This window comes from Syngnathus floridae, chromosome 15, assembly GCF_059516105.1.
Source record: "Syngnathus floridae isolate MCC-2025c chromosome 15, RoL_Sflo_1.0, whole genome shotgun sequence".
Lineage (NCBI taxonomy): Eukaryota > Metazoa > Chordata > Actinopteri > Syngnathiformes > Syngnathidae > Syngnathus > Syngnathus floridae.
In genome coordinates, this window is record NC_142427.1 from 7,650,431 (window position 1) to 7,661,085 (window position 10,655).

The 10,655-nt window shown below is 40.3% G+C and overlaps 2 protein-coding genes across 3 annotated transcripts; one reads left to right on the plus strand and one right to left on the minus strand.

Annotated features, from left to right (window-relative positions):
* Positions 1–818: 818 nt before the first annotated feature.
* dhx33 (DEAH (Asp-Glu-Ala-His) box polypeptide 33) lies at positions 819–5,515 on the minus strand. Its single transcript, XM_088398086.1, has 12 exons — positions 5,123–5,515; positions 4,760–4,920; positions 4,399–4,626; positions 4,137–4,307; positions 3,688–3,873; positions 3,487–3,598; positions 3,226–3,385; positions 3,070–3,158; positions 2,876–3,003; positions 2,590–2,793; positions 2,422–2,508; positions 819–2,268 (listed from the first exon to the last, which is right to left on the minus strand). Exons 1-12 carry the CDS (start codon positions 5,331–5,333, stop codon positions 1,960–1,962), a joined length of 2,046 nt encoding a protein of 681 aa, XP_088254212.1. The 5' UTR covers positions 5,334–5,515; the 3' UTR covers positions 819–1,959.
* A 689-nt stretch (positions 5,516–6,204) lies between these two features.
* LOC148386253 (P2X purinoceptor 1-like) lies at positions 6,205–10,612 on the plus strand. 2 transcript variants are annotated; one of them, XM_088398090.1, is made up of 13 exons: positions 6,205–6,476; positions 7,027–7,171; positions 7,433–7,504; positions 7,622–7,691; positions 8,108–8,195; positions 8,278–8,358; positions 8,500–8,641; positions 8,748–8,881; positions 9,018–9,108; positions 9,263–9,328; positions 9,403–9,504; positions 9,646–9,726; positions 10,039–10,612. In XM_088398090.1, the coding sequence occupies exons 1-13, from the start codon at positions 6,325–6,327 to the stop codon at positions 10,066–10,068; spliced, it is 1,254 nt and encodes a 417-aa protein (XP_088254216.1). In that variant the 5' UTR covers positions 6,205–6,324; the 3' UTR covers positions 10,069–10,612. The 2 variants fall into 2 exon arrangements, with proteins under 2 accessions (XP_088254216.1, XP_088254217.1); XM_088398091.1 differs by having other exon boundaries at positions 6,206–6,476; positions 7,622–7,679.
* The last annotated feature ends 43 nt before the right edge of the window (positions 10,613–10,655 follow it).

Genomic DNA, 10,655 nt, shown 5'->3' on the forward strand with positions numbered 1-10,655 from the left:
CATATATTCGTACGTCAGCGTAACCGCCATATTGGATGTGACATTCGCGTGTTTTTTAAAGTTGTAAAATCTGAAAGCTCACATGGGAAATTTACTTATTATAATGGAGAAAAAGTCTGTGATTATTTTATTGCTGTATGTGAAGCAGCTGTAATGTGCCATATAAATAAAGTTGTATTGTTATTTTATGAGGTGGGTTTATGCAATTCCTAGTGCTTGCCTGCAACCTGTAGCTTCATTATGGCGAGATACTACAGAACAATCATAATCTTGTCTGTTATCATTAGAAGCATGGACACTAACAGAACAGAGGCAATGTTCATAAAGTGATAACTTACCTAAATTTTGATCAGCTCACTCTAGCAAATTTTTGCCTATTTGGGCTCTCTTTGGCCCTTTACCCTCAACCATCCCCCCCCCCAACTTACAAAACATCACAATAGCATCATCTTTGAAGTCTAATAAATGTTCGACCCTTATATTACAGAAGTTTGTCATCAAGGCCCCAAAAGAAAGGCCGGCCTATTTTGAATACTATTTGTCTTTATTAGGGTCACAGGTGCACCCGAGGCTGGTCGACAGCAAATCACAGTTGTTTATTATTCTTACAAAATGTTGTTTAGTAAAATGAGTATTACATTTAACCACCACTATACTGACCAACTTGTAATCTAATAAGGGTAGCCTTAATGGATGCAAAGTGTGGGTAGTTTTTATCCCTTAACCCCGCTTGGTCAAATCCTAATTCAAGAGTTAGGAATAATAACCCAGTATTGGTTTGAATCAGTGCTGGGTTAGAAAGTCAAACTCAAATAACCTTTTCGAATGCATTATTTTTTATTATAACATGACATGCAGTTGCTCTAACATGATCAACATTGTGTAAAAATATTTTAAGTTATTTCTGGCACAGTCCTGAGTCAAAGTGTACAAAATCACAAAAGATGCTTCCAACTCTTTCCCAATCTGTGATTTACTTTCTGCAAAGTGTGAAAGAACTATATAATTTCCTGTTCATTCTGTTTTCAATTGTCAATTATTTTACTGGTTCTTTTATCACAAATTATAATTTGATAAAAGAACCAGTAAAATGAGATATAATTTCCTTCTCCATGCATAGCATACATTTTCTGAATTACCTAGACAATATCAAAAGGTAGAAACTAGAGATGCTTTCATGCGTCTTTCCCTGACGAGCCAGTGTTGTATTTGGCAAAGGCGTCAAAACAGCATGCACAAGTGGGTACAGATATTACAAAATGCAATTCTTATCACGTCGACATGCTGCAATACTTTGTCAAAAGAAACTCTTTCGAAAACATTATTGCCCGAGTCAACTGTACAGCCAATGAATGTGTCCTGTAAAATATCCCCAAGCGCACTTTGTATAAAGTCAATACAATACAAGGCCCAGTTGAGTCTACCTGAACATTCTTTGGAACTTATAATCAATATTTGGTTTCCAAACATTTTTCTATTTAGTCCGAGATTCACGGCAAAGAATACACATACGAATGAGAAACTGTGATTCGTATTCAAGGTGAGAATATACTTTTAAAATGCACGCAAATTGGAAGGAATTCAAACATCCCACAACAAACTCCTGTTTAACCGTTGCAAAATGGGATTGTTGAACCAATTGACAAATCGGAGTGAGACATCAATGTGCACATTCATGCCGCGGTGAAACTTTTGACTTACTAGGAGGTAGTGTATCCTATCAATAAATACAATAAGCTTTCTTGAGAAGTCCAAAAGATGCAACCTATCATACATAGAGGGGGTCCTGGGTTTATGTGAGAGTTCCTTTCCTACCGGTGTCTGATTTTTGTTCGTAACAGGAACATATTTAACCATGAATAGAAAATCAGTGAAGAACAATAAAAAAAAGAAATCCTACTGTTAGGAAATCAAGGATTTGTATCCCTGGATTAGTGAGGGTGCACGAAACATACCCGGTTAGCTCTTGGTGGGGCGCAGTTTGCGACTAAAGTAGTCGGGCGCTGCATCGAGCAGCCAATCAGGATCCACCAGGCACAAGTCCCTCATGTAACAGCGCGAGGTGTGCAGCAGCTCATTGAACACCACGTATGCCGGCTTAGCCTGGAAAAGGACAGACGAAGGGTGGATGGCCACCGACTGGTGGGTGTCCAGGGCTAAGTAGCTGCCGTCGGGTTGAAGCTCCGCAGCGTTGATAAACATCCCGTGGGCGAGGCATTGGCGAACCTTCCCTGTGTCTGCTCCACATGACTCCAGCTTTAAGTTCAGCTGACGGAACAATTAGCAAAACAGAAAAATTAATAGTTCTCTTTTGTTTTCACGTCAACTCAAAAATGGCTTCACTTATTGGGCAGAACGGCCATCGTGAGTAAGTTTTTCCCAGCAGATGCAGACGTGATATTAGGATTTGTGGAGATGTACCTTAAGGCAGATTTCTCTGAGTTGGGCTTGGACGTCTTTCACTAGACCCATATTCCTGCTGTTGACAAAATTCTCTCGGCACCATTCCTTTATCCAAAAAAAAAAAAAAAAAAAACGTCAAGTCGCATGGTGATATGTGATAACGATGTACTAACGTGCAACACTTGCCTTATTCCCACCGACTTTCTTGAATGCTCTGTAAATGCTAAGGAGTGTCACGTGATCTCCTTCGCTGGACATGAACTTCTTGCGCACGGCGAGAACCTCATCTCGCCGTGCTGGAGGGTTGTACAGCACGGTGTCCACTGACAGCAGCGATACGATGCTCAAAATCTCTTCGGAACAGGAATAATTGGGAGACAGCAGGATGGTCTGCAAAGCATCAAAGTGTCCTACTGATGTGATTGGTTCTTTTTTTTTCCTTCTTGTGTGTAAACATTTCAAACAATACTACCTTGGCATATCTTGGCTCCAGGGGGAAGCTTGACATCTTCTTCCCCAAAGCAGTGAGGAGAACCTGCCCGTTGTTCCTCTCCAAAGCCCCAAGCAGCTCCAAATGCTCCACAGCTGAGCGAATGGCATCTGTCGTGGAAATTGCAGCTCATGGTGTGATCGGCAAATACGGTTTGTGATCTTTTCAATTCTTACCCGGGGAGGGCTTGGACATAAAATCAAAATTCATCACATCCGGAATCCCGAGAGCCATGAGCTGGAGCATCACACTGGCTAAATTACACCTAGAAAACAACGAGCTATTTGGTGAGCACGTAATTACCCGATAAAAACAAACGAGACTAAGGTTACCTCTGAATCTCAGGCACAGTCATAGGGATGAGATGATCAAACTCCTGCTCCGTGTAGAGACGGTAGCAAATTCCTGAGTCTTCCCTGCCGGCCCGGCCCGCTCGCTGCCACGCCTGGGCTTTGGAAACGCGCTGCACTGCCAGAACCTCCAAGCCACTCTCTGAGAGCCAATTCAAAACCAACATACACATTTATTTCGTATGCAGTGTCTGTTTTTAATTATGCAAAATCTCATTTGTGACCTCACAATAATGATCTCACCAGGGTTGAAACGTTTGGCCTTCACCATCCCTGTGTCAACGACATATTTGATCCCCGATATTGTAACTGATGTCTCAGCTATGTTGGTTGATAAGATAACTTTCCTGCAACCCTTGGTAAGGGGAAAGAGGAGCAAAATAAATTTCCCGTGCATTTAAAACTCATTGAAAGTCTACTCTGGACTTGTGATTTCTTTTTTACCTTTGGAGCTGCCTGAAAGACCCTGAGTTGTTGCGCCGGAGGCAGTGACGCATACAGAGGGAGGACCAACATAGGTCCACAGTTGTCAGGCAGATGCTTGGCAATGTCCCGGCATGTCCTTGCTAGAGCCTCGATCTCTTCCTGGCCCGTCATGAAGACCAATATATCATGTGATGGAGGTGCTTCCTGCGCATAGATGAGACTGTTACAGTTTTTGTTGTATCATAGGAGGATAACTTTTTATCTTAGGTTTGTAAATTTTGCAGATATTTAACCCATTGCATTTTTTTTTCCCACGATGTACAAATAGCAACTCTCCATAAAGGGCAATTTTGTTAATAAATGTAATGTGTGGCATTGAAATTTTTGTAACCCTTTTCCCAAATGAAAAATATTTTGAATGATTCACTCATTTATTTACTTGTGTTTTTTTTTTCTTTGGAGACTACCTGATGTATTTGGAACACGGTGACAAGAGCAGCTTGCAGGTAGTCAGACTGAGTCTGCTTGGTGTAGAAGATCTGAATGGGATGCTGCCTGCCCTCCAGGTATAGTACAGGCGACTTGTTGAAGTATTCCGAGAACAGGTCCACATCCATTGTAGCTGACATCACTATGACCTGGGCGGGTTAAAAAAAAGAAAAACAATGAGACAAAAGGGTAACAATTCACAAGAAATAAGAAACTAAAATAGGACATAATAAAACCTACTTTAAGAGGAATCTTGCCAAGTTCCTTGCGCCGGCGCTGAGCTGTCTTGACGACCCCAAAAAGCACATCTGTATGAACAGTGCGCTCGTGAGCTTCATCCAGGACGACCACGGTGTAGCGCAGCAGTAAGGGGTCGCCAATGGCCTCGCGTAGGAGCATTCCATCAGTCATAAACTTCAGCTTTGTCTCGGGGGATGTGACATCCTCAAAACGTACGGTGTAGCCCACCTGAACATAGTTGCAGTTATAAGTACTGGTAGTAGAAGTAATCATTCATCATAAAACAAACAATGGTAAAATTAAGTGTATTACTATAATAATAATCAGTTTGTTCATGGTTTGATGGATGATGCGGACATACCAGCTTCCCAAGTTGCGTTCCCTTTTCTTCTGCAACTCTCCCAGCCAGTGATATCGCAGCCACTCGGCGGGGCTGAGTGATGGCAACAAGACCCTGGCGTCCGATCCCTGCCTCATACAAATACTGGGGGATCTGGGTGGTCTTCCCCGAGCCAGTCTCACCTAATAATAGATTGAGTCTTGTCAAAAATCAGGACATCTGACATTACACACAGTCACTTTCCTTAGAGTCAAATTCATCTCATGTACTTGATCACATAGGAGTGAGTGTGTGAGGGGGGGGGGCAGACTTTTGAATGCACTTAAAAAATGAACATTTTTTTTTCATTTTAGGTTTGTTGAGAATTACTGTGGGACACGTTACCGATCAAAATAGCACTGTGAAGCTGTCTCAGTTGGCTCAAAAGTGGAGTCCTCGCTTGATAGATGGGAAGTTGTTTCCTCTGAACATCGATCGGCGTGGTGGCTTTTGCCTTCCCAGGCAGCAGCATACCAGGTTTCTGCTTGTCGAGGCGGAAGAAAACGGACCCCGGCTTGAATTTTTTAGCCGGAGGGTGGTCGGGATCGTAGGGCATGATCTAGAAGACAAGATTTCCTAAGGGCATTCGATGTCGCGTCTTTAAGTCTCGATCCGATGCCAGCAAATGAAAGTAAAAATGGTTTTCATGCTCACGCGTAGATGCGTGCAGGTGCCACCGCGGTTGTTTACTCTTAGGCTAAAAAAAAAAAATGGCCGACGTGTTAAACGTCGTCGCACATGTTTGACGTCATCAATATGCAGGTCAAAAAAGTCCTGAGTCGCCAAATGACGTCTTCAGCTTAATTTCATAGAAACTATTTTAAATCTCTTTTTTAATTCAATTATTCCAATAATTTAAATTCTAATCTTCTTCAAATTATATTTTTGTAAATACTACAATGTTTGATTTTGATTTGCACGGTCATAACTATGAATGTATATTATTGTATTCATGCTTTGAAACCTTTCAAATATCTTAAATATTGAAAGTATGTTTTGTAAGTTGTGCTTGGAAACAATTTATTAGAAAAATACACCCTTTTTTTATTTAAAGCAGTTTTTGTATCGAATCCAAGCTTCTCTGGAATCATTCAGTAAATAACCTTCACTTGTTTTGAGTAGAAATGCATTCCTGTCTCTGGCTGTGACTCAGTTGCATTTGTCATGCCCTGCAATTAATAATACATTTATTTTATTTATTGATTGATTGATAGTCAAATCATTAACTTGCCCAGCATCTAGGGGAAATTTCCACAAAATTGTAAGCAAGCATGCATTGGACGTAGGACATGTCACTCTCTGCGGCAAGACGAACAAAACTTTGTACTTTTCGTCATGGTGTTCCCATCACGTCAAGACGACAAAATCGTCTACATTTATCTGTGACGCAACTTTCGGCTCATTATCAATGGTGACGTCAGCATTAAAGGGCATACGAGCTCTTTGCGTGCACATATGAGAGCGTGGAGAGCAACAACTTTTGCAACATTAGAATACACAGAGAAAAATGTGACATAGGCGGAGGTGGAAAAGAAAGACAAGAAAGAATGGGCAATGAAACGAAGATGAGCCATTTCCTCAAGTCCCTCTCTGACTTCTTCTTCACGTATGAGACCCCACGCCAAGTGGTGGTCAAGAATAAAAAAGTAGGTGTGGTGTGTCGCCTCATCCAGGTGGGAGTCTTTGCTTACATCATCGGGTAAGACTTTCCTACAAAACTTTGCTTTGTCCAGAAATTATTAGCTTGTTCGGAATGGCCTGAGACAAACGTAAGAGATGAGTGACGCACATGCATCCACACGATCACACAAACGCACACACAGTTTTAGGGAACAAAAATGACATATTAAAATAAAACAGCATATACAAGTACAGTGATCCCTCGCTACTTTGCGTTTCGTTTATCGCGGCTTCACTACATCGCGGATTTTTTTTTCCAAATTAAAAAAAACATTTAAAAGTCAAAATAAAACTTCCAAATTGAGGAAACATATGTCTAACCTTTAGCACAATGTAGTATTGCTCCAAATGTTCGTTTACATTTCTTTAGAAGTCCGTTTTCGCGGAATTAACATCTTTCCGCTAACTCATTAGCCTGCCCAGTACTTCTTGTTGGTGATTTCACCTATCGCGCGTGGTTTTTGGAACCAATTAACCGTGATAAACGAGGGATTACTGTATAACGTTTGACACCCCTGGTGTAGATGAAGTTTACATACCTGCCCGATTGTACACCTGTACCTGTACAGGTGGGTGTTCATCTATGAGAAAGGCTACCAGTCCAAAGAATATGGAGTAAGCTCTGTCTTCACCAAAGTGAAAGGAGTAGGCTACACAAAAGGGGACCATTCGGGAAGAGTCTGGGATGTGGCCGACTATGTGTTCCCACCGCAGGTTGGTCACTGGATGACGACTGTTGGTGACACATGCAACGTAGATAATCAAATGTATATTGGTAAATACTAATCAAATATATTTGGGCTACTTTCTTAAGTCATTATTGTTTTTAATTCCGTAAATCAAATTGTCATGGTTTATGAAAATAAAAATAAATGACTTTCAGACTGAAAACATCTAAAAGATTGTACACACACACATGAATATGCAACGATTTAATTGACTGTTAAATATTTGTCTTCTCATTCTAAACTACAGGGAGATCCCTCATTTGTGGTGATGACGAACTACATCATAACTGAAGGACAAAAGAGGGGAAGTTGTCCTGAGGTATGTCATTCCTTCACCCCCTTCGAGGGGATTATGACAAGAAACTAATGTAGGAGACGACACCGCCTTTTGGCTCCTTTTTGGAAAAAACTAACGTCATTTCCTTATTTCCAACAGCACCCAGGGAAGAGCAACTGTAGCTCAGACGCCGACTGCAAACAAGGGAGTTACAAACGTACGGGACACGGTAAATCCTGAAAGTCTGTGACCAAAGCAACATCACCACAGGCTTCTCCTATTTGACTTAGTCTCAGACCTATAAGACATGATGATTCTGACAGGACGGATGAGATAAAGAGTTTGACAACGTTGCATTTGCAAAATAAACTATGGCTAAAAGATGAACTCGTGCAAAAAGCAGCCTTCTGGAAAAATCTCAGTGAATTCATCCACAGCACGACAAATCACAAAAGGGTGCGATAAAGGAAACAGCAAATTCAGCCTCTGCTTGGCTTCACATCTTGCTAGCTGCTGTTGATGCTAATTAAAGATAAGTAGATCACAAGTGGAAGCAGAAAATGTTGCCACCCCCGGCAGCCCCTCAAAATAAAATGTGCCTGCTTAGTGCTGCACTAATGATGGATTTTTTTTTTTTCTTTCAAGGTCGTTTCACTGGCGAGTGTGATCCCGTCATGAAGACATGTAGAGTTCTGGCTTGGTGCCCTGTTGAGGATGATCACACCATACCAGAGTAAGTTCAAACCCTGAATTGTTCCATTTCCTCAGACTGGTTAAATGAAGTAAAATTTCTCCAATTCCTTGTTCACCTCCAGCCCTCCCTTGTTGTTGTCTGCGGAGAACTTCACACTGTTCATCAAGAACACTGTAACATTCCCCTATTTTGGCGTGACAAGGTATGGTCAAAATTGAGACGTGATGATGCATCGAAGCATTTTGCAGAACAAGTAAAAATATTGAAGAGAAGTAATGACTGCTAATATACAATACAGCAAAATATAGAATACAAATTCCACATGTTGTTTTTGTGTTTGCAGGAGTAACCTTGTGGATGAAGGGTCGGAAACAAAACTCAGCAAATGTCTCTACCACAAAACGGACGCTCCATTGTGTCCTATATTCAGACTGGGAGACTTAATCGAGCAATCTGGTTTTGATTTCGAACTCATTGCCAGAATTGTAAGTTTGACATAAAGGGTGGATTGATTAAGCCTAAAACAAAAGCCACACAAATTGCATTACATGGCAATAAAAGCAACAAACGTTTGTGTTGCTCCTTTGAAAGGGAGGGTCCATTGGTGTTATAATTGAGTGGTCGTGCAACTTTGATTTCGATATCAAGTACTGTACACCTGAATACAGCTTTCATGGACTATATGGAAACTATGGAGAAAAAGACAATCTTGGCTACAACTTTAGGTATGCACACATATTTCTCGAGTCTTTGTGCATATGGACCTGATTTCTTAAAAAGATAATAGAATGGAAAGAATCATGCAGCTCTACCATTGGGTGATAAATGGGAGGATAGACGTAAAATTGTCATTTCTTTCAGGCATGCAATATACTATATGGTGGACAATGTACAAAGAAGAACACTCAAGAAAATTTTTGGTATCAGGATTGATATCATTGTGGAAGCATTGGTGAGTAATGCCAATGTTAGCGTTATTGTTACAATTTATTGACTAAAGTGTTGAGAATGGGAAGCTAAAGCTAAGCTTAAAATTTTTTTTTTTAATTGTGCACTTCTGCAGGTAAATTATTTTCTTAAATGTGAAACTGTTACTGTTTTAACAGGGCAGAAAATTTGATGTCATCCCAACAGTGACAGCAATTGGCTCCGGCGTGGGCATCTTTGGAGTGGTATGTTGGTACTCACTCCTATTTATCTGACCTGAAATTAAAAGATCTCAACAGCTATAAAAAAATGTTTCCAGGTTACTATTGTCTGTGACTTGGTGCTGTTGAATTTGCTACCCAAAAGAAAATTTTATAAGGACATGAAATTCAAATCCGCACCACCCGGAAATGGGCAACAGGTAAGCCACGTATGCCGTTAACTGGAACGTTCTCATGCTGAATTTATTAGTTTGACCGCAAGATGGCAGCAAAGATCAGAAGAGGGTCAAATGCAAATCTCGAGTAGATATAGGGTGATGTCCTCTGCTTCTGTGATGCAGGACGAAGCCGAAGAGCAAGATCAAGACCAAGACGAAGACCGAGATTCAGAAAGATGCAGTACAGAGATAGATGAATCCAAAGTAAGCAATTATCATTTAAGCAATTAACATAAGCAATAATTGTCATTCAAGGTCTCTCCATATCTGTAAACTGCAAAAGATTTGAAATATTTAATATTTATATTATATATATATATATATATATATATAATATATATATATTTAATTATATATATATATATATATATTTAATTAACATTTTGATATTTAAAATTTATACGTGTAACTAAAAAGTGTTACAATTTCCAGAGCGACATAAAGTGAATCTGAAAAATAGAGGTAAACTCAACCATGGTTGAGATGATGATTGATTGAGATGTTGCGCTCTAACAGGGACAGCAGCGGAAACATCGAAGAACATGAACGAGGCAGAAGTTTTACAAGTGGCTGCGATGCATTATGAAATGCGGCCGAAGCTTCAAAAAGAAGTCTACACGCCTCAATGGACTGAAAAGGACAATTCGTCGTCGACCTGACTGAGCATCGTCAGCTGGCGGGGGGGAAAAAAAAACAAACAAAAAAAACAAAGCGGTTGTAAATGTGTGCTGATTAAATTGCAATTTACACAGTCCGCAGTGCTTTCTAAAAATAAACACAGACTGGCCGCAACTTGTAACAAAAACAAAAACCCTGTGACTTGAAGTTGATTTTCCCCCACAATTTCAAGCAAGAATTATTATTGCGACCTTCTCATGCTTAGGTTAATGTCAGGGATTAAAGAAGCTTTTGTATCTAAGCCAAGCTTTTCTGGAATCACTCAGAAAATAACCTTCACTTGTTTTTAGTAGAAATACTTTTGTGTCTGGCTGTTGCATTTGTCTTTCCCTGCCTCAAATGTTTCTCCAGTCTTTCTATATAAGCATTTGATATTCAAACAATTAACTTGAGTAATAGCTCCACTTTGCTAGGCATGGCCTCAGTGCCAAACTTTTTTTTTCTGTCTAATGCCA

Coding starts and splice junctions, on each gene's coding strand:
- dhx33 (XM_088398086.1), bottom strand. CDS start 5,333: ATGCCCTACGATCCCGACCACCCTCCGGCTAAAAAATTCAAGCCGGGG. Junction 4,308..4,398: donor TTGGCAAGATTCCTCTTAAA/GTAGGTTTTATT, acceptor TAACCCGCCCAG/GTCATAGTGATGTCAGCTAC. Junction 2,794..2,875: donor TGGAGCCAAGATATGCCAAG/GTAGTATTGTTT, acceptor GATGCTTTGCAG/ACCATCCTGCTGTCTCCCAA.
- LOC148386253 (XM_088398090.1), top strand. CDS start 6,325: ATGGGCAATGAAACGAAGATGAGCCATTTCCTCAAGTCCCTCTCTGAC. Junction 7,172..7,432: donor ACTATGTGTTCCCACCGCAG/GTTGGTCACTGG, acceptor TCTAAACTACAG/GGAGATCCCTCATTTGTGGT. Junction 9,505..9,645: donor CACCCGGAAATGGGCAACAG/GTAAGCCACGTA, acceptor TCTGTGATGCAG/GACGAAGCCGAAGAGCAAGA.